We start from the raw sequence: 22,561 nt of genomic DNA, 5'->3' as shown, positions 1-22,561 counted from the left end.
TGATAGTCAGAAAAAACAAAGACTGGTACACTGAAAGACAAAATGGATTTTCATACCAGTGTTTTGTGTCACAATCAGATCTCTCAGTCTTATCTATTTTGGGATTTCTGACAGATGCAGTTTATTCAAAACCATTGGCAGGTTGGCATTTTCCTTTGGATTGCTGCAGATCTGCAAACTGTTGGGGGTAGTCTGTACCCTCACTGGTGAGAATTCTTGTTTCATCCTGGCTTCTGGGCTCAAGACAGCAATTACTTATCTCCACCATCCCTGCACAGAGGTTCGGCATCTTTGTCCAAGAGCTTTTCCTTCTTGTATGTGTAGTTTACAGAAACAAAATATAATGAAGGCAAGAATGGGGCCTGCTTCCCTTGCTGTGGTCTCCATGTGCATTCCTTCAACAAATCTGACTGTGAGGTACAGCTCCCATAACTGGGCTGCGAAAATTCAGAGGACTGCTAGTGGTGGCAATAAAGAGTTAGGGTTTTCAGTATATGTGGCGTGCAAAAAATCTGGACAGCCCACAGATATTAGCAAAGAGATACAGAGAATTCCTTGCTGCCATTTACTGGTCACATGAAGTTTTGCAGGCCAAAAAGGCAAACCTAAGAAGGAACTGTCAGGTGCCCTTATGTGAGTCAGGCCTATTGCTGCTGCACCAATAGGAAATTAAATCAGTATCACTTCCTTTGTATTGCAGAGGGAGGCTGAAGTTGAGAAAGAGTGTCTTGTCTGAAGCCACTGGGTAAGACTAGACTAGACTAGACTAGACTAGACTAGACTAGACTAGACATTTATTGTCATTCCACATACACTAAAGTGCACATTAAAATGAAATTTCATTGCAATTGGCTCACAAAAAATTATTACTATAATATACAGTATAATATATATTCTTAACCATTCCACCCCCCTAATCATTATCCCTAATAAATATCATGGTCCTACAGATGTGGGTCATATCCCCACTAGTGACTTACATTGTTTTCATAGCATCACCCAGCCATCAGTAACGTTATCTAAAGCATGACATCGTTACTATTACTTTGGCACCATGATGGTTAGATGACTGTAAAAGAGGCTGTAAGTCACTAATAGGGAAATGATTGAGCACTTTCTATTCACAGCTCATCCACTTTAGGCGCTACCTTTTCTTATACAGAAAATCTGTATGAATTATTGATAGGAGTGTAAAATAAATGTTTGCTGTCCTGATTAAGTATGTTTTATCTGTATCTTACTTCCAAAGAACATGTACTCCAGTTTGTTGTCTGCAAAGACAAAATCTGCACAATAACCAACCCTGATTTGAAATGCAATCTTAGGCATGGTTATTCAGACGTTAATGAGTTCAGTGGAGATCACTCCCTAATAGTAGAATGGTTAACACTGCACAATTAAATCTCAGAAAAGTTATTCCTTCATCCCCACCATTCTGCTAGAGAAAAAAGAAAACTTGTTTTGGAAGGTGTGAAATCGACTAGATGTTTTCCATATTTTGATTAGAGTCGTCTTAATCACAGTTCCTTCCCACCCCAAACAGTCTTTAATCAAATGTTCTCTTTCCACACTGAGCAGGTGCAAGAGGAAGACAGCTATATATTGGGGGAAGGGGGTGCTACATTACAGTTGAATTTTTCAGCTGCAGTGTGACTCTTTCTCCCAGTTTCCAATGAAAATAGTAGCCATGCATACCTCAGCCTTTAATTCTGTAGATAGGAAATTCTTGGTGTGGGTGCCTGTAAGATGGAGTAAAGGGACAATTGGTACCCATAATACCAGATCCCCAACTTTCATTAAATAAAAAGAGCTTGTCACTATTCTTTCTGCAAGAGGCACTATTGTGCTTATTTTGTAAGAAAGACTATATCCAGTTTTTTTTACCCAATAAATAGTTCTAGCAATTTTTGGTATACACTCTGTTTAGTAAAGGGATACCCTTTTTTAAAACTTCCAGGTGACAACTTTATATCTAATTTTTTTTAAAAATCTGTTTTGTTTTTCTAATCACTAAAAAATGAGCCTGCCAGTGTAGGCAGATAAAATTTATGATTCTTACATACATATTGCGAAAGGTAGACTTGTGCTGAGATCATGTGAGTTTTGACAGCCGTAAAAGTTCTGCCCAGGATGGGAGGAGTGGAAAGAGTGGTTTTGGACAATCTTGCAATGTTGTCCTTTATTGTTCTGTCTTAGAGAAATATAGTGGAAGGAAATGGAAGTTGATTATACTATAGTAGCAATGCAACTTATGAAGGACTAGAAGGATGTGTGATATATGTAAAGTATATATAGCATTAAGTACATCTTGTCAGTGTTCTCTTTCCTGCTGCTTGGGGCCTCTCCTTCCCTTTGTAGACAGTATCCTCTTTTCTGCTGTGAACATAATTTAGGAGCCTTGTATGTGTTATCCACAAGAGGAGAGCCTAGTGATGGGCTGCCAGATATATTTAAGGGCACTTCCATGTAGACACTGGCCTCACTCCTCAAATTTTCTGCAGTTTTGTAGGCACCATGATGGAAAAGCAGCATGTTCTGGCCTTGGCCTCCCTCATCTCACAAAAATGGGGTGCCCCAAGCAGCTTTTTCCCAGGACCTCCCTGCTGGGTTCCATCCTCTTACTGAGCCACCTAGAGTTCCCTCTGCTTGGCTAAAAGGAGGCATGAAACATGGCAGCCAGCCAATACACTATCCTCGTGTTAATTCTTTACCTCATTGACTTTTATCATAAGGGAGAAAATGTTTTTAAATATCTTAACCAGCACCTGAAAGTGGGAAAACTGCCTTTGGAGCAATTGAGGAGGATGCGGGGGAGGCAAATATTGCAAAGCCCTGCAGCACTTTGGCTGCAGACAGAGGGGAGAAATTCCAGGAGGCATAAAGAAGGAATCCCTGCCAACAAGCAACTGCTCTCCCTCAGCTTCATAGATGAGACTGCAAAATGGCCTTCATCACATTTCCAAAAGCAGGAATCAAGCCAATATCCCTATGTACCCAGGATGAGACAAAAAATGATGGTGCATGTCTCAAGATACAAACTTCAACCTTTTGTATATATAGCATGTGATTTGCATCACACTGTGGCAACACACATTCAGTTATTTGCCCTTCCCCCTTATCTCTCCCCACACACACACACAGTTACCCCTGCCAAGAACTAATTAGTTCAGCTTCTCAAGGCCTGCAGAAACCCACAGCATCTTAAGGAGGTAGAGGATGTTGCATTCCATGGTGGACGAAAATCATGGAAGGTCTAGCATGTCCTTGATTTCTCATTTGTCTGATCAGGAGAACCTTTGTCTCCGATTAAGCATCACCTTGTTTTCCTTCAGATAGTCCCTGACTGATATCAGATTGCTTTCTTTAAGACCTGGGCAGCCTTCTTGGATTTTAACCATTGAGGATTTAGGCCATAGCTGGAAAGAAATTTCCTTACTCTTCAGCTCTACCCATTGAAAAAGAAGGGGCAGACTTAAGGTATCAGTTCTCAAAGTCAGGCATATCTGTCTGAGTTACTGAAATGATAAATCATTTTTAATTAAAGTGCAACCAGATATTGAAAATGCAGTTTCAGAGACAAACATGAAGTTTCCAGAATATTTGTAAAGTTTACAATTCAAAAAATGTAAAAATCATATTATATCTGCTAATTTTTTGAAAAAGCAGCTTATCAATAATGTGAAAGGAAAGTGAGCCCCCAGTGCCGAATATATACACTTCTCCCCATCTTTGCTGAAAAAGACAGTCCATACAGATTCCACTGCTACTCTCTACTGCAGTGTTTCTCAACCTTAGTGACTGGAAGATATGTGGACTTCAACTCACAGAATTCTGCAGCCAGCATGAGTTGAAGTCCACACATCTTTCAGTCGCCAAGGTTGAGGAACACTGCTCTACAGGATGTTCACCAGTTTTTCCAAGATGAAGGGAAGGTATTTAACTCAGAGACAGAGTCTCTGCTTTGCATGTAGAAGATTCCAGGTTGAACTCCAGCATCTCCAAGTGGGACTGGGAGAAACTCCAGTTTGAAATCCTGGAGAGCTGCAGGTCAGTAGAGAAAACTGAGCTAGATTGGCTACTGGTCTGACTTTCCTATATTCTAATTTTAAAACATGGGATCCTCTTTCTGATAAACCATGTGAAGTCAAATTTGTGACAAAAGGTGAACACTGCTGCCATTGTTTTAGAATGATACTAAGCAGCAAAGCCCCCGCAGAAAAAAATAGGCAGGATTGTAGTGGTATACACTGCGTGTGCAAATAATAATCACATCCTATACTGTAATTTTTCCTTTTCCTGGGAAAACTACCTGGGGACACTCATCATTCTTGGTGACATCTTAGGTGGCCAATCAGCACTATGTGCATCTTATTTCTGACTCAGAGTTGCAGAATCATTTTGTTCTGATCTTGATCAAAGAGATAGCTTAGTTCATTTAGAATGGTAAGCAGTAAGAGTGCTTCTGATCAGCCTCATGGCTCTAAACCTTATTTTGGTCTTTGCTATTAAGAGTTACAATTTGTGGTAGTGATGTCATGAGTACAATCCAGAATGTGAATTTGTTTACCTACAGAATAAGTGGGGAATCATACGACCTTCCCATTGCTCCTGATCAACACCATCAATCGAAATGAGTATGGTCATTGTTAGAGATACTGAATGTTTTCCAGCAACATCTGAAAAGTCATGGGATCCTAAACCCTGATAATTTTTGTCTAACTTTTAGTCCAAATGGCTCCCAAAACATTTTATCACTGTAGAGAGTCGTTTGCAACCCACAGGCTTATTTGCTGGAAGACATGGTACATAAGGAAAAGGGAGAGGGACAGTGAAGAAAAATGTTTGTGCATCAAAACCCTAATCACAATGCTCTTGACAACTGGGAAAGACAATTGCATATTTTTGGAGTAATTTACATAGAGTAATGCTAGACAGGTCAGTACAATGCTGTTCCCAGATCCCAAACACACAATAAACTAGCCATGGAAATAATTTTTAGACTATGCCTTGGAAAGAGCCTTATCTCAGTTCTAGTTCAAGTTCTATAAACTGGGAATAATACTGGCAGGTCCTTATGGAATTGTTTCGTGAAGATGAAAGGGTGAAGCAAGGGTGAAGCAAGGGTGTTATCCATCTTGACAGAAAGAGGAAGGGAAGTGAATAGTGAACAGCATCTCTAAGTCAAATCTTATCAGAGACATTTTTCATTTCTTGGTGTCTGATTGCCTTGTCTCAAGACCTCCATTGATATTTTTCAAACAGGGATCTATACAAGTAACAAGGATCCCATTTCTCATGGGGGCGGGATGCTCAGGACCGTGTGCAGCACTCCCCTCTCCTCTAGTCTTCTGGCTCACCAAGGCACTTCATCGCTCCCCCAGCTCACCCGCTCACCTTTTGCTGGCACCATCCCATCCTCCTCCTCTTCCTCAGTCTCTACTACCCAGGTAAGGTCTTTAAACATCAGTCACTAACTATTTATGCCTGATCATCCAGGCGTCAAACTCTTTCATCTCTTCTCAAATTACTCATATTCAAAAAGACCTTCCTTCTGGGAGATTGTGTGTGTGTGTGTGTGTGTGTGTGTTGAAAATAAAGATATGAAATGGAAAGTAACCATGCATAACTCATGAACTGAATTTGTGGTTTCTGAGTGCAAAATAAGTCATGACTGTTTGTTTCTCTTAAAGTAGGAGTGGTCTAGCTTTTCAGGGTCGAGGGCTGCACTTTTTAAACTCTTACGCTTCCATGGGTGCTGCGGAGATGATGCAGCAACATCATTGAAGGGTATACATACATACTGTATGTACTGAGTTAGTTTGGTGCTGGGCTAGAAACCAGGAGTCCCTGAGTTCTAGTCCTCCCATAGGCATAGAAGCCAGGTAGGTGACTTTGGGCCCAACCCAGCTCACAGGGTGGTTGTTGTGAGCAAATAAGAGGTGGAAGCCTTATGTATACTGCCTCATAAAAAATAAACATCAGATATAAATCTAGTAATTAAAAAATAAATTATATGGGTGTGTTAAAGGGTAGGCACTCCACGATCCATGTGCCACAATGTTCTCCAGTGTCCATTTTGTGGCTCTAAGAGCACATGTACCACAAACTTCAATGACAAAGAAAGACTGTTCAAATTATGCCACTAAGCAAAGGCATTATTTTAGCAGGCTACAAAAAAAGGGGCTGTTCAGATAGGTTGTTCTAGGTGCTTGTTATTCTACTGAATCAGCTCTTTGGCCAGTGGCAAGTTTTAATTCCTGCACATGCTCTCCTGTATTAGGTTCCCACCATTAACTGAAAGCATATATTTCTAGCATTGTCCCAGCTTCTGATGAAAGATAAAACAAAAGATAAATGTGATTGTTCTTTGAAACTACCATCCAGAAAATCCTCCTCCTCCAATTATATGATTCCAATGATCCAGGACGTGCTAGAGCTATTGCTTTTGGCTTCACATTTACTAGCATACATTTATTTGTATGTATTTACTCCAGACAAAGGAAGATGAGCAGAGCCAAGTTTCATCCCACATTTTTGGATGAAAAACAAAATCATTTAAACAAACTTCCATTTTAAAGCAAAGTGAGCTTGTGTCCCTTAAGTGAAATAAGACGAATGTTTTGAATCATTTCTGGGCAGTACATCTACTGACTGCTTCTCCATTAAGAGATACTGTAGTTCTTTCAATATTATGAAGGACTTTTGAAAAGCAGGAGAAGACTAATTAAAACAAAGTGATTGGGTTTTTCTTCTCCTCTTCCTTTGTCTTTTTCCCTTTTCACAGGTCTTCTCACTGGCAGGATCCACGTTTAGCCTCCCTTCCTCACACATTTTTGGAAGTCCCCTCACCTCTGGACTGTCAATAAATCCTCTGCTCAACCAATCTGAAAATAACCGAACAGGTACAGAAATAAAGAAGTTTTATGTCAGCATGGATCTCTTTAGAAAATGGTCTTCCAAAAATCAGGGCTATTTACATGATTACTTCTCTTTCCTGCTGCTGAGAAGATCCTGAGATCTTTAGAACTGATTAGATTTCCATATGTCAGAGCAAAGGTAATGGAGGGGGTAAAGACAAATTTATTCTGCATTTATTGAAAAATACATATTTTGCAAAGGACAAGTTCTCTGGCAACTCAATGCAGCACAGAACAGACAACCTGATGTTCTCCAGATTTAAAAAAAAAATACAGCCCCAAACCACTACAGTAGCCAAGCATCAGAAATATGACCTGAGACTCCTAGAAAAGTTAATCCAGCAGGCCATGCGCATGTGCCAGAAAAATAAGACATGTTACAGGGTGACATTGATTGCACACGTCTGCCATCTGCTGGCATTTGGGACCAACAGCATCCCTTGAAACAGGCAGAGGCAACCTAGAGTTACACAATAAAACTTTGAGTTTTATAGGAAGAAGGCTTCCATTTTAGAGCAGCATAGGCATAGTATTAGTGTAAAATACTAACTGTATAAATAATGAAGATTTAGAAACTGGGGAGAGGCACATTTCTGGAGCCATGTTTTGAGAGATTCGGATTTTGTAGGGATGTTACAGACAAAATGGGATGCAGAGGTAGACATCATCAGGTACCTGCTAAGGCCCATTCTTTGACATTCACCAACAGTAGCCAGAGTCTGCTGGCCATCCTGCTCCTCTCCCTTGTTGCTTGTTCAGTTCTGCTGTCTGAGCGCATCCTTCATTTGTCTTGTGCTTTACCTCTGACAAGGTGTAATGAATGGACCAGAGAAAAGGGAGGTGAGTGAGCACTGGGGACAGAAGCAAGGAGGAGATGACACCATTCAGGAAGGGAGCCACTGGAGGTATCTTATGCAAGGTCTCTAATCAGAAGTGGGCACAGGGTCCTGTTTGTATAAATCCTAACATCCTCCTTTAAAACTGAGGTCCATTTTTAAAAATGAATAGGGAGAGTTTGACCATCCTGGCTGGAAATTATGGAAGTTGAAGTCCAATACATCTAGAGGGCCCCAGATCTCTAAAGATCTCTACAGATCTTTTGCCAGAACTGGAAAATGGGAAGGGGGTACAATTGTCTCAACTGAAACAAAAAATCACTACTCCTTGTCTTTCCACTTCCAGAACCAGATTTGGAAGACTGCAATTTTGCCTGCCGAGGGTCATCACCCCAAGAAAGTCTTTCTTCCATGTAAGTTTATTTTGCCAAAAGGGTATAGAGAAGGTAATAATGGACTGTCAAGGATAGGGTGAGATCAGAGAGAGGGCCATACCATGTGACAGACTAGAGATCAGAGAAACCCAATGAGTGTATACGTTTATTTTAAAAAACTGGTTTCCCAACCTTTCTTCAAAGCCTAATTTAGCCATCTCTAACTTTGTGCTCTCCGTATGTGTTGGACTCCAACTCCTATCATCCCCAGCCACTTGGATGTTCTTGTTTTGTGCTGTAGAGACTTTCCTGACTCTAGCTAGCTTAGAGCCTTTCTCCTGTGCTGAGTTAAATGCTGTCCACTCAACCCAGAGTCAGCAAAAAGCAATGAGGGAGCACAAAGCAAAGCATCTGCTGTTCCATTACCAGTCTGTACCCTGCCTGTACTGCATCTGTTCCAAGTCATTCCTGAATGATGTTGTCTTGATTTGTGCATGTACCACTTGCTAGGTAAGCAAAGCCAGGTGATTCATTTTCTCCTCTTGCTTTGCTACCACCGCCTATCAGCATGTCACCAGCTAGTAGGAAGAACATCCACCAGTTAGATTCTGGTTTTCCCTGCTTGCATCTAAACATGCTACAAATGCATTCTGGCAACTACCTGATTCTTCCACATCCCCATGACATTTATTTATTTTCTATCCCTCCTTTATTATTTTTATAAATAACTCAAGGAGAGGAACATCTCTATTACTCCTTCCTCCTCCTGTTTTCCCCACAAATACAACCCTGTGAGGTGAGCTGGGCTGAGAGAGAGTGACTGGCCCAAGGTCACCCAGCCAGCTTTCATGCCTAAGGTGGGACTAGAACTCTCAGTCTCCTGGTTTCTAGCCCGTTGCCTTAACCACTAGACCAAACTGGCTCTCATTGCCTTTCTCTTGTCCTCAACCCATGAATGAAACGCTAAAGTCATTCTTAGCTATTGTAACGTAGTGTTTTCCCTCTTAAGCCAGCAGCAACCCATAACAATGTTAAGGTGTGTAAAAGCTGAATGTGTTTCACCAACTGTTTTGACTCTGGCTGAATCAGGAGACTTGTAGAGATGAGATACTTCAGGCTGTTTTGGGCATGCCCCCTTCCCTGCAGTCCTGGGACTCTACCATTTTTTTCCCTTCCAGATTGGGAGTTTTTTGCAGCCCACCAAACTATTGATTGGCAGCTGGGGGAGCACTGTAGTAAAGCAAGAAACCCACCTCTCTCCCACTTTACCAGGCAGTCCCCCATCCCACTGAATAATTCACTGGTTTTGACTGCCAGTTTACTGCTTTTTCAGAACTCCACAAGGAAACTGCTCTGAAAACAAGCCTGCTTAGACAATTGATAAGCAGGTGGCCAAACTCTCTAGCTTTACTGCACAACACTCCACCTCATCTCACCAATCAGCTTTGCAGGAGGCTTGTTTTGACAGTAAGCTTAGTGCTATTTTAAAGAAATGCTATACCCACACTCAAAATAAGCCTGCTGGGTTTCACCAAAAACAGCCTGGCTGGGCTTAAGAAAACACAGATGAGTAAGCCCACAGATCTAATCATCATCTCTGATCACAGCAGTACTGTGATTGGCTGATGATTTTCCACCAGTTGATAACATTCATATGGTGGAAGGGCAACCAAGCCAAAGGTTTTAACTTAACGGTTTTGCTTAACATGCCTTGCACAAGCAAAATCAGAACATAGTTATCTGGTGGCAATCCAGAACAGAGGGTCTAGATAGGAATGTTATGCTGGTAATATGGATGGACATTACTTTAACTCTGCTGGTCTTCCATCTGGTTTTCTGTCCCTATCCCACATCCCATTTGGGCATCTCCCAAGTTAGAATATGTGAAATAAAGGAATATATGGAAAGATGCCAGGATGGAAATATCCTACAGAGGAGGGAGCAGACCCACATGATCGTGCAATTAGGTATGTCTGTAGAGTTGGAGAAGTGAAATGGACTAGCTGCTGGGTAGCCACCTCTCTTATTTCATAAAGAAGGGGTGATAAATACAGGAAAATGGCAGTTATGCCTCCACTTCATCTTCACGTGAGCTCTCCTCTCCTGTACTTTGTTGGAAGCCTGGAGAGAAGTTGACATCAAAACAGAAAGTAGTGTGGGGGAGGTGATGGGTATGAAAGGAACTCAAAGAAACAAAATGCCGATAGAGAAAGCAAAGGCTAGGAAAGAAATAAATGGTTGAGGTAGGCCTGCCCAGGGACCAGACAGGAGGGCGCATGCCTGTGCCTCTCAACACTCCTAAAGTCACCTCTGGTCAGGCTCACTACTGGTCACCTGACTTTGCTGGCAAAGTAATAGATTATGAAGAATAACAAATTCTTTTAGGATACCATTGAACGGCATTGGAATAAGGGGGGAAATGTTATTATATAGTAAGGAAGGAAACAAGCAAGCAAATAAATAAATATTGATACAATTGACAACAAGGAGGACTACTACTGCCACCCAGTCATGATATTGGGGTAATTAAAAAATACAGCTAATGGTAACTTAAGCATGTCTCATTCATCAGTTGCAGATAAGGTAACAATGACAAAGGAGGAAATCGGTACAGTCAGATCATAATTGTATCACTGTTAAGTGCTGGGTTTGGTGGAACAGAGCCATAGGGATGTGAGCTACTAGCATGCTCAAAGGTTTTGTGGCGTATTTACCAGGCTATGCTTACGTTGCTTTCTGTGTACCCAATAACTCCTGAACAGCAAGGATGGGGAGAAGATACGTCTGAGTCTTCAGGGGAACCCTGGATTATCTGCAGTAGAAGAGGGAAGATTTCTGATTCTTAGTTGTTTGGCATAGCAAATGCTTGATAAGTGCCCCACTCCTACCTTAAAGTATGTTGCTGGAATGAAGAATGTTTGGGGGTAATCAGAGGTGGGTTTTTCTCGGGAACTTCAGTTCAGTTCTGGTACTCTTAGGTTTAAAATCCTTTGCATCTAAAACTTTGTCTTTTGTACCAGGCTCCATTTGGTGACTCTGAAGGTTTTAGTTAAATCCAAAATGGATCCTGTTGCCTTAGAAAATATGTACTTTTCCTGAAAGATATCTGTAGTTTCATTGTCCTTGAAGTCTTGGGTGTGGTTATTTCTATTTTCTTTTCTGTGTCACACATGCAAACACGCACAAACCTTCTTGTGGAGGAAGGGAGTGTCAGCTAAATTCATCCTGGTTTTCTGCCTATATAAATATCTGTAGCTGGAATTATCTATATTCTGTAACTTATGTAACCAGAAAATTTGCAGCTGGATAAGAATGCAGCATCTGGAGAGTCATAGACATCAATTAAAAGGAGGGACCAGATCTGTAGCCTTACAGGCCGAGATAACTGAAGTCAAGCAGGCAGACAGTCTCAAATATTCAATAACTGAGGATATTCTTGAAAAAAGAATAGGAGACGGGTGGCTTTTTCTTATGGCTGACAATAACAGAATGCCTGTTAAATCCTTACAGAATCTGCATTGTATACTTGATCCACAGAATTTAGCAGTTGGAGCCAACTTTTGTGGCCTTTCAAGCATAAAGCAGCTAGGACTAATACCTTAAGTTATGGAACCAAGAGGGATGTTGATTTTTAATGGTGCTTTGTCCTGCACCATAACAGGTCTCCCATCAGCAGCCTCCCCACTCTCTTTGACCAGACGGTATCGACTAGCAGTGGACAGCTGGAAAATGTCCCCCAGGCCACACCAAACATTGAGCAGCTCCTGGAGAAACAGGGCAATGGAGAAGCTGGTGTCAATAGTGAGTTGTGGGAAATTGTTTGGAAGGAGCCAATGGGTTAAGGCAAGGATGTGCAATTTTATCAGCCTGTGGCCACATTTTTTAAATTGCCTTTGCGGGCTGCAAAGGACGTGGCAGATCAACATAAGCATATCAGTGGATTGAGCAGAGCCATGATTTTCTGCCTTTGGGGAGAGTGTTTCAGTGGTTTTGCAGAAACTTAAGGCCTTAAACATTCATTTTGCCTCCCCAAACTCCACCTAGACAGAACAAATAGGCCTGATGTTAGGAAGTCTTGGAGAGGTTAGGGGGTGAATTAGGTATTCTTAAACTCTGCAGAGCTTAAGGCCACAGTCCCACCAACCTATGAAAACAACAGACTGAAAATTTTGATCCTGCTTATCCCAGGGATGCTCTGGGTTGTGCAAAAGGGATACTGGAAGGCTGCTTTCAGCCTGCAGACCATGGCTGTGTCCTTGTAGCTTAAGATTGAGACAACCAAAGGGAGGGAAAGCCTTTGTCAAGTAAGCTTTTACAATCCATTCATCTCTGCAGTGGGGTGGCCTTTCCCCGCTCCTCACCCCCCCACCCCCCCAGTGAATCAAATCACCACTCCCTTGGGATAAACTCTAGACGCTTTTCTCTGAATCCTTTTTGAAATTGTAATTCTGTCCTTCAAATCATCTTCTCTACATAGAGTAGAGCCTATATGCAGCTATTTTTTTCCTTCCACCAAAGAATTAGAGATTGCTACCAGCTCAGCAGGTACAGCTCTGCGGGGTCCACTACATGTTGACCAAACCCATAGATGGAATATAAGAAGGGGTTTATACTGCCTTTCCCAGCCTAGAACTCTCCAGTTGCATTGAGCTACTCCCTAAATTCTTAATCATTGTGGCCAGAGTAGGTCGTGGAGAGCTGGAATAAATCGTAGAAATTAAGATATACCTAATGTGCAGCTCTTTGGACACTGTTCAGTTAGTATGATTATAGTTTTTCAGACTTTTCATTTTGTTTTTTCCTTAAATGTGAACACTGCACAGACAAGTACATAACTGTCAGATAAATAGACTGTAAAACCTTTGTAAGTATTCCAGTAAAATGTAATTTTGAAGTAAAGTTTTACATTTGTTTGGATTTAACATTACTGAAACACATTGTGTTTTATTGGATTTTTTCTCCTAAATTTTAGCAGTTGGAAATTGAGATAATTACATAGCAGATATAATTAACCTGATGCTATGTTTAAATTTTGTTTGCCAAAAAGAAGCCAAAAGACCATGCCCTGGCATGACAGAGTGAGTGAAGCCCTGTTCTTTTTTACATGCATGCAATGCAATTAAAAAGGGATGGGGCTTTGATTGGCGGATCATGCCTGCCATTATGAAGCCAGTGGCGTTACTGCAGATGCCCTGCCCACGACTATATGATGACTGCAAATGTCCTTGTAACTCTCCCTCCCCTTTCATATGTATTTTAACGGTGTCAACATTGTTACCATTCCATCCCTTTCCATTCCCAACCTTCTCTCCTTTCCTTGTCCCCCTTTCTACTTCCTGTAGTCGTAGAGATGCTCAAGGCACTTCATTCACTACAGAAAGAAAATCAGCGCCTTCAGGAACAGATCATGACTTTGGCAGCTAAAAAGGAGCGCCTGCAGCTTCTGAATGTTCAACTCTCTGTTCCCTTCCAAGTGGTGACCACCAGCAATGGCCCCTCAGGCCAGGCCCAATACATCCTAGCTCCCAACAGTAAGCAAACCTAACTGTCATGGCTTTTGATTCCTAAAAGGGGCCTTTCTAATGAGACGTCACTGTTACTATCTGACCCACATCAGACAAAACCTTCTGGGCCATCAGCTCTTAGGAGTGGTTGATGCTGGCTCCTTTTTTAAATGTACTTTTGCTGTATCCTCTTTCTGATGGGTTTGGTTTTAGGGTTGTTGCTTCCGTTGCAAAGTTTTGTGAATTTTATCTTCTTCTGTTCTGGGCTACTTTGCAGCCCAGGAAACTACATTAGATCATTGGCCAATACACTTTAAAAAATGAAAAATAAAACATGGCCCAGACAGAGCCTGCCAGGAAATAATACAGTGTGACCAAGAGAAAAGCCCTTTGCATTAGTACAGTGCTAACTCGCTGCTGAAAAGATGCTCTGCAGATGCTTAGGGTCACAGCGGAATGTCCTTTTGGTTTCTCTTCCCCTCTAGCCTGCAACAGTGATTCACTGAGTATCAGCAAGAGCCCCCCATGCAAGAATAGTTTTGGTATCGAGAATGCACTCTCCACTTCCTCTGAGGTATGAAGCATCGCTCTCTTTCCTGCTCTTTATTATCACTTAGCAGACTATTGTGGTTCATGCATTCTGAATGCCGCTGAGTGAGACTGCTTCAGGGGCAGGCAAAGCACAATGACTGGCAAGAGTATGCAACCTGCTGCTGAAATGCATGTGTGCTCTATTTGCACAAGTCTGTCCCCTTGAAATCCTGGTGCATTAGGCTCCCAGGTAACATCCCATTGGGTTTGTCCAGCTCAAGCAATAAAATATCTTGGGCCAATTCTGATGTCCAAAGTCTGGTCCCAGCGGTCATATTTCTCTTCAGCTTTGCATCTGTGCTTTGTGCCTACATGTGGCAATATTTGCTGAGTCTTGAAGTCCTGGGCGCACAGTTCAAACACCTGAGATTTTTACCTTCTTCCCTTCTTTTCAACACGACTCTAATTCCTATGCTGCAGCAGTGGTCTTGATTATTCATCAGTGATGTTTGCTCAAATTGGAACCATGACAAAGTTGGCTAAAAAAGAAAGTAGTGGTGATGGTAAATCCATCCCTACACATATTCCATCCTGTAAAAATACAGAATTCCAGTTTTTCTGGTAGAGAGTTCAGAATATCTGTGTTTTTTAAATATAGAAAGTGCTGGATATGATTCCTATTGTATCGTATTGATCCCCCCTCTCTCCCTCCCTCCTCTCTCTTTCCAGGACCTTCACTCAGGATGCCCAAGCAGGAGCAGCTCCTCTCTGTCCTTCCACAGCACACCTCCCCCACTCCCCTTGCTGCAGCAGAGCCCTGCCTCACTTCCTTTAACTACTGGGGTCCAACAGCAGCCACCGCTACCACCAGTGAATGGCCTGAGTAGAGCCATGGGGACTGTTCATGGGGGAAGTGCCCCAGCTAGCCACAGCCTTGTGGATGGTCTCCTTGGCAGTCTGGCAGAAGGGCAGCAGATCCCCATCAATGGCATCCTAGGAAGTTTAAACGGCACTGTGGCCACCCAGACCCAGAATCCAGGACTGGCACAAACCAGTGGTCCCCACAACCTGCAGCTCTCCATGAGCCAAAGCAGGTAAGGCTCTAAAAGGAGGAGAGAAGACCACAAGAAAGGAGCCAAGCATCTTCTAGGAGGTGGACCTTTAAGGACCTGCTTGCCTTAAATTTGGGGACCTGTTCGACTTTATTTTTATTTATTTCCAGTATTTTGACACTGCCATAATGACACATTTCTAGGTGGTTTGTAAATCAAACCTTAAGAACAATAAAAACCACACATATTGTAATAATGCTCAGGAAATCAGTAAATTTAAAATAACCCACTGCTGACTAAATAAGAAGCAAAGTGTAAATCTTGGTCTTCAAACACTTGTTGGAAAAGTTATGTTTTAAGTCCTTTCCAAACAGCAACTTAAAGTAGGGGGCAATCAGATCTCATGAGGGGTATATTCTAGAGCAGTGTTTTTCAACCTCAGCAAGTTTAAGATGTGTGGACTTCAACTCCCAGAACTCCCCAGCCAGCCAATCTTAATGCTGGCTGGGGAATTCTGGGAGTTGAAGTCCACGCATCTTAAACTTGCCAAGGTTGAGAAACACTATTCTGGAGGCTCAGGACAGCAGGGAGAGGCATTGCTTCCAGGCCTCCACCCACTTTAGCTCCCAAACTGAACAGACAGGCTGGCCAGACTCAAACTGGAGAGTGTGGTCACCTACAGTAGGTATCCTGGAGCTTTATCCTTTGGGCTTTATAAGTCAAAGCCAGCATCTTAAACTGTACTTGGAACCCTATTAATACCCAATACAGCACCTGCAAAGTAGGTTTGACACTGCAATCAGCTTGTACCCATCAGCATGTGGGTTGCTACATTTTGCATCAACTGCAGCGTCCAGGTAGCCTTCAAGACAGACCCAGGTACCACATATTAGAGTAAACCAATCTGGAGGTAATGAGGGCAGGAGTGTGTCACCAGAGCTTCCTGCTCCAAAAAGCGTTGCAACTGGTGGATCAACCAAAGTTGGGCAAGGGCACCCCTGGTCACAGATTCCATCTTCTGGTCTAGGTAGAGCCAGAAATCAATAGCTGAACTGCCCAGAGTCCCCCATTGGGGGAGAGGGGCAGTAATATAAAACAAACAAACAAAGCATTTCCAAATGGTGGACCTGCTCCTTCAGGAACAGGTGACCCCCTCCTATGTCAGGGGAGAGCGTTCAATCACCACATAGCTGCTGGACAATGAGAGCAATAATATTAGTAGGAGATGTGCTTAAATAAACTAGTCCTGATAGCATTTGGTACAGCAAGAGACCATCACGTTGTTGTTTTAATAAATTCCTCTTAAGCTGAGCTTGCCAAGTCCCCAACTTCTTGATCTGAAGTAGTAGAACTCATGTTGTCTTTTCCAGCAGTGCCGCATTGCACAAACCGTTCTTTTTGTCTTTCTTCCAGTATGCCTAGCGTGACTCACTTGTCGGAGCAGCAGCGGCAGCTGCTCAGCCAGCCTGAGCTTCAGTTGCAGCAACTGCAGCAGCTCTTGACATCACAGCCACTCAACCTGGTAAGTACCGTCCATCAGCCAACTGCTGAGGAACAATTACTAGCTGAGGCAGCAGGGCACCATCTTGGGAACTCAAGGCACAGGGTTTTCAGAAGAAGGCAAGGCCTGTTTTATCAACAGCCCAAGACAAACCAGAATCAGACTGCTGTTCTTACTTCCTTTGGTCATTGGACTTAGACAAAACCCAGTTTCCACGTTCAGTGTAATAAGAGCTTTGTTTGAACGTCAGAGCAGAGACTTCTAATCCCTTTGCAGCTACCAGATGATGGAGGGGAACAGGTAGTATGCGAATCTGTAACAAGAAACCATGGTTTCCTGATAAATGAAGGGCTACTAGATTTGGGCAGCAAAAACTCAGACAAGCAGTAGAGGGCAGCAAAGAGTTAAAGGTTTCTGTAGTGCTCATTCAGATGTTTGCAGCCCAAACTTGGCAGCCCTTGATAAACCAAAACTTAATGAAGTGATTGCCTACCACGTCACCCAGACCTTCTTTCAAGAGGAAACCATGTCCTATAGCACACAAGCAGGCAAAACAGACAAAAACAGTGGTTTCTATAGCAGCACTCTGCAAAAGCATTGGGTCAGTTTTCCTTTAGATTGTTTTCCAGCTCTCCTTAAGGACATACCAAAAGGCACATACCATAAAAACTGCCGTCTTCGGCACAGGGATTTTTCTTTTCCAGCTCTTCTGGTGTAGAGTGTGAGGGAGAGCTGCTGCAGTCCTTCTACAGTTGATCATGATAATTTGTTCTTAGGAGCAGCAGGCATTGATATTCCAGATGATTCAACAAATCCAGCACAAAAGAGAGTTGCAGCGGCTCCAGATGACCGGCTCCTCCATGCCTGGCCTTGGGCCAGCCACTACCATGTCCCTTCTCCACTCCAGCAATAATGCACCATCAGCTGCCAATAGCGCTCTCCTGGCCTCCATCTCCCCTCAGCAGCTGAATCCTGCCAGCTCACTGATGGCTTCTCCGCCACTCAGCACCCCTGGGAGCAGCCTGATGTCAGCAGCAGCAGCAGCAGCAGCAGGGGCTGTTATTCCACCTGTCCTCACAGCTCAAACAAACCCTTTCCTCAACTTGCAGGGTGACAGTAGCAGCCAGAAAGGAATGGTGAGCATCCTCTAAGGAGGCCAAAAGCAAGGTATTGCCTACCAACAGCTGAGCTACTTTGGTGACATAGAGCATTCATAAATATTCTAACTCTGAAAAAGGCGTTTTCTGGAACTGGGACCACATCTAGATCTACTACTGTGTGGAGGTTATTTTCAGGGAAGTGTGGCGGGGAATCTTAAACATGGTTATGGAACAGATTTGAGTGTATGATTTTTTTCCCTAAAACTTTATTAAATTTCAACAAAAGATCAAAAAACAAAAAAAAAGTTAAGAAAAGATCAGAAAGAAAGCAAATTAAGAGTACAGAAAAGAAAAAGAACAGAAAAAGAATAGCTTCTGGCTTTCTTTTGTACAGATACAAATGTAAGATGCATTAACCTCTTACTCTAAAATTAACAATAGTACACAATATTTCTGTAATCATAATTCTAATCATCAAATCCCAAAATTAAAATTTCATTTCTTTCACTTTCAAGCAGAAAGTCCAAAAGTGGTTTCCAAGTAGAAACATAGCTAGACAAGTCTTTTCTTTAATCAAAGTAGTCAATTTCGCCAGCTCAGCCAATTCCATTAACTTCAGATTTGGGTGTATGATTTAAGCAGGAATTGTAGATAAAAAAGTAGATATTGGGAAACAAAGAAGTTAAAGTTTGGAAAATACAGTGGAAGATGTTCTATACAGGAATGGGTTAATGGACAGACAGCTGAAATGGGAAAGTGGCTGGGCAAGGCTAAGTGGAGGAGTCCGGAAATGAAAGAAGGAAGATTCTGTTTGGAAAGGTGCCTGGGATTAGAATCTCTGATGAGTGTTTCATATCTGCTTTTCTTTCTCCTTTTTAAAAAAATGTTGTTGTTTGGCATATCACCAATTTAGACAGTTCTGTTTTTGCCATTTTTTCCTCTAGAGCATGAATGAAAAGGGAGGTGCCTCAGTGCAAGACAAAGGCTAACCTTGGTGATACTGGGCTGCTTTCTCTGCCATAGGAAAACAGTCTCTCCCTGAGCCTTGGATCCCAAAACGTAGAGCAACCACATGAAAGGCTTCCCAGAAAGTCTTCCTCACCACAGTCATGGTGACACCAAGTGGAGGCATGCCAGAAGTCTACGTTCCTTGGTTCTGAGCCTGTCAATTAGCGCCCTTCTAAAAGAGAGAGGTGGCGTGAGCACCCCTTTCCCTTGCTGGCTTTGTCTATTCTGCTGCACTTAAGTCATGAGAAGTTGCACTCCAGAGGGAAAGGATGAAGTAGTCTGTTTGACATCCAAGGATATCCCCTCAAAGATGGGATATATGAGCTGGACACAGCCACAATCACCTGGTGACTAATGTTATTTTTGCAGAGCAGGACATTTCCAAACCAGGGTTAAGAAATCCATCAATATTCAACTATAGGAAGATCCAGCTACAGCAAGTCAGGTCAGATGTTTTTGAGGTTTCCAGTGAGTAGGAAGGTAGGGTTGGAAAAGTAGTACTTGGAGATCCACATACATGAATCCTACACCAAGGGTTTCACTCCCATAGGCACTTCAGATGTCTACATCTTCACTGACTCCTACTGAGGTACAGTTCAGCTGGGAATGAAAAGCTAGTCCCAGTGTAACTGAGAACAATTACCTTGGTTTTCCCAAATCTCTGCCAGCCACATGTCTTAAAAACTGTCCTGAAGGAAATGGCCCCACTCTTCCATCTTTGACCAAGGGACTCATTTTTCTGTCCTTCAGGAGTCTTTGCAGGCAATGTATGGTTACAAATAGTCTACAGTCAATGCTGAGATATTTCCAGCCACTCACAAAGAGCTTCTTGTTCTCTCTCAGATCAATCACTCAAAAGCCAACACCAAAGAGGCAGAACAAAGGTTTTGTCTAACAGCAGGAGCTATTCCATCCATCTCCAAAAGCAGCTGGTAAGAACATCTTCCCTGTGAAACAGATCTAAGTCAGATTTCATCTAAGGAGAACATTGGTCTTCCCATCACTGGAAGCCTATTTCCATCTCCATTTTGTAACCAGATGTCTTAGCAAAGGCATGAATTTCCTTCTCCTTCTAGGGGGAAAAATTGAAATGGAGATCAAGGTCAGATATTCTGAGGAACCCAGCTCAACTTGGTCTTTATTGGATAAATCCAGGTCTCTTAAGGAGCAAGATTCCGGGTGACCGAAACACCTAGGGACTTTCAAAGTTTTCCTGCCTCCATGGATATACAGTCATTTTAGGCTCATTCTTGCCACCTGCTCCAATTTGCACTATTTTCAACCACTGGTGAGCAAGTGCTGATGGCCCCATAATAATCACTGTTGTTTAAAATAATGTTTCTTTGTTTTTTCTATTGTTTGAACAAAGCAACAGTATCTGCCACATAAGTGAGTTGGACTCTTAAAAAATAAGACACTGAAGCAACTTTTCAGGAATTCTGTGTTTGATTTGTTTTGTTTTATTCAGACATACCTGTTTAGCTCCAAGTTTTGAGTGTGCGTGCATACCTGCACACAGTTTAAGGTTTGTTTGCTTGTTTTTATGATGTTGTTTAATAGCTCCTGGAAACTGACAAAAACAGTAAGTATTCCAAATGAAAAATGGGATCTTTTCTTTCCAGTCATGGCAGCTTTGGCACAAGTTAAGGAGCAACTAGAAGAATAACACTTGACTCCCTTCCACTTCAGCTGAGTGTAAACATAGTTTTTAGTCAAAAAACTAGGCCAACTCAATGCACTTACTCTTTAGATAGCCAACTCATCTTTGAAATACATCCAGGCCAGTGCATTCCAGTTTTATTTTGTCCTTCACTAGCTTAATTATAGTATTTCCCTGGTCCTTATTCAGCTGCCGTAATACAGAATGTCTATAGTTGTGATGGAAGTAATTCAGAGTGGAGACCAAATCTAACTTTTGCTCCCCTTTCCAAGCAACTAATGGGCAGTATCTCCAGAATTCTTATTAAAACTTGCAACTGCATTTCAGAAAGTAGCTGTTCCATAGCACCAGCAAAATTCATCATCCATCTAGGCCTATGACCTTTGTCTCCTTATGTTGGTGCTGGGGGAAAATATGATTTTTTCCAATTACAGCTTCTCTGCTAGAATTGCAAGCATGATTTTTTTTTTAAATGTTACCATCAATAAATGCTGGATCTGCACAACTGCACCTATAAGGTTATAGAATGTTTAGCCAAAGGAAGGCAAGTGAATAAGCATTCAAGAGAAAACGACAGGTGTATGAGAGCAAATTGATCATTAAAATATTTTGGAAAAGATATGAGTTCTTTAAGTAAAGAAAAGAGGTAAATCATCAGCGGAGAAGAATGACCATCCTATCTAAAACATTGTGGGAAAGTTTGTATCTCTGCAATGAGAGCAGAACTAGACATCACAAAAGAAAAGGAAGGTTGTATACCCCATGTTTTCACTGTAATGATAATAGTTGATTGAGGAAAGGCATTTGGAGAATAGAATTAAAAAATGGGAAGGGGCTCTTCATGTGACATTGCACTTCGGCACATTTGCTTGCATTCTAATATCTAATGTTACAGTTTTCTTGCTAGCCCATAAAGGGTTTGCAGGGATATTTTTCCTTTTCCTTTAAGCCTTTTTCTGCTTGTATTTTCCCTTGCTTTGAGCCACAGAGTGGATAATCTGTGTTCCTCCAGACGTTGGTGAACTTTAATTCTCAGCAACCCTAGTCAATATCATCAGTTGTGGACAGTGCTGGGATCTGTGGTTCAGGAACATCTGAAGGACCATAGGTTGCCCACCCCTGTGTTCAGGAATGAGTCTGTTCTACAAAACTGGCTTTCCCCAAGATCAAGACAATGCATCAGCCATGTTTTGTGACTTGTAAGTGCTCAGAAAGTGGGAGGTATCAAGCCCCAGATGAGCCACCATACAAAAGTTGAAAAAAGTTTTATCATCATAATTATAACCATCATTACATTTATATACCATGTTTCCTCTGAAAGCTGAAGATGACATACATGGAGATCACCCCTTACTTTCTCCACATAACAAATGTGTGAAGTAGATTGGACTGAGCAATAGTGATTGGTCTGAAATCATCCAATGAAGTTTATGGTTGAAGGGGAACTTGAACCTGAGTTGTCTTAGTCCAGTCCAACACCTGAACCATTAATCTATAATGGTTGTATGAACTGAACTGAAAAGTAATAAGGAATGAATGATTCTGCTTTTGGGCAGCAGGTGATACTAAGGCTGAAATGGACTTTCAATTTGTGATCCTACATATCAACTTTTCCTGATAAGCAGTTCAAACTTTTGGCTATGCAGAAATTGTCTGGTTAGAGATGTGTATTCATGTAGTTTAATTTGTGGAGTCCTTGGTGCTCTCTGAGCCTTGTTGTTTTCTTGCAGACCACAGACTTGCAGTCTGCAAAAAAACAACAAGGCTCAGAGAGCACCAAGGACTCCACAGTTCAACCCTGAACTACAAATATTTGCTTCAATTAGTTTAATTTGTCCCACCAGATCACTATAGGTCAATGCAGAGGGCATAGGGAATGGCCTTGAAGGACAGGAAGAAAAGCTGCTACCAAGGCAATGATCAGACAAGCACATCTTGAACCCTTTCCAACAAACTAGTTTGAGTAAATGTCTCATACAGCCCTTCCCTAGTTCACACAAAGATAAATTGAGGGAGGGGGGAAGTATATGCAGACTTGCAGGATTTTGTTACTATAACTGTTACAATAAAAGTAGTCC

At 42.1% G+C, this 22,561-nt stretch overlaps 1 protein-coding gene across 2 annotated transcripts in view; it reads left to right on the top strand.

The window, feature by feature from the left end:
• The window catches only part of MLLT6 (MLLT6, PHD finger containing), a 107,829-nt gene extending 86,727 nt beyond the window's left edge, over positions 1-21,102 (top strand). For both annotated transcript variants that reach the window (XM_063300748.1, XM_063300747.1), the window contains exons 11-20: positions 5,263-5,447; positions 6,785-6,902; positions 8,100-8,166; positions 11,789-11,928; positions 13,470-13,658; positions 14,117-14,205; positions 14,892-15,256; positions 16,628-16,736; positions 17,492-17,851; positions 18,760-21,102. In XM_063300748.1, coding sequence (XP_063156818.1) covers positions 5,263-5,447; positions 6,785-6,902; positions 8,100-8,166; positions 11,789-11,928; positions 13,470-13,658; positions 14,117-14,205; positions 14,892-15,256; positions 16,628-16,736; positions 17,492-17,851; positions 18,760-18,804 — 1,667 coding nt within the window. In that variant the 3' untranslated portion in view covers positions 18,805-21,102. The remainder of the gene's footprint in view (positions 1-5,262; positions 5,448-6,784; positions 6,903-8,099; positions 8,167-11,788; positions 11,929-13,469; positions 13,659-14,116; positions 14,206-14,891; positions 15,257-16,627; positions 16,737-17,491; positions 17,852-18,759) is intronic.
• Positions 21,103-22,561: the final 1,459 nt, after the last annotated feature.

This window comes from Candoia aspera, chromosome 4 (genome assembly GCF_035149785.1).
Source record: "Candoia aspera isolate rCanAsp1 chromosome 4, rCanAsp1.hap2, whole genome shotgun sequence".
Lineage (NCBI taxonomy): Eukaryota > Metazoa > Chordata > Lepidosauria > Squamata > Boidae > Candoia > Candoia aspera.
The sequence above is the reverse complement of the archived record's forward strand: the minus strand, read 5'-3'. Positions and strand labels throughout refer to the sequence as shown.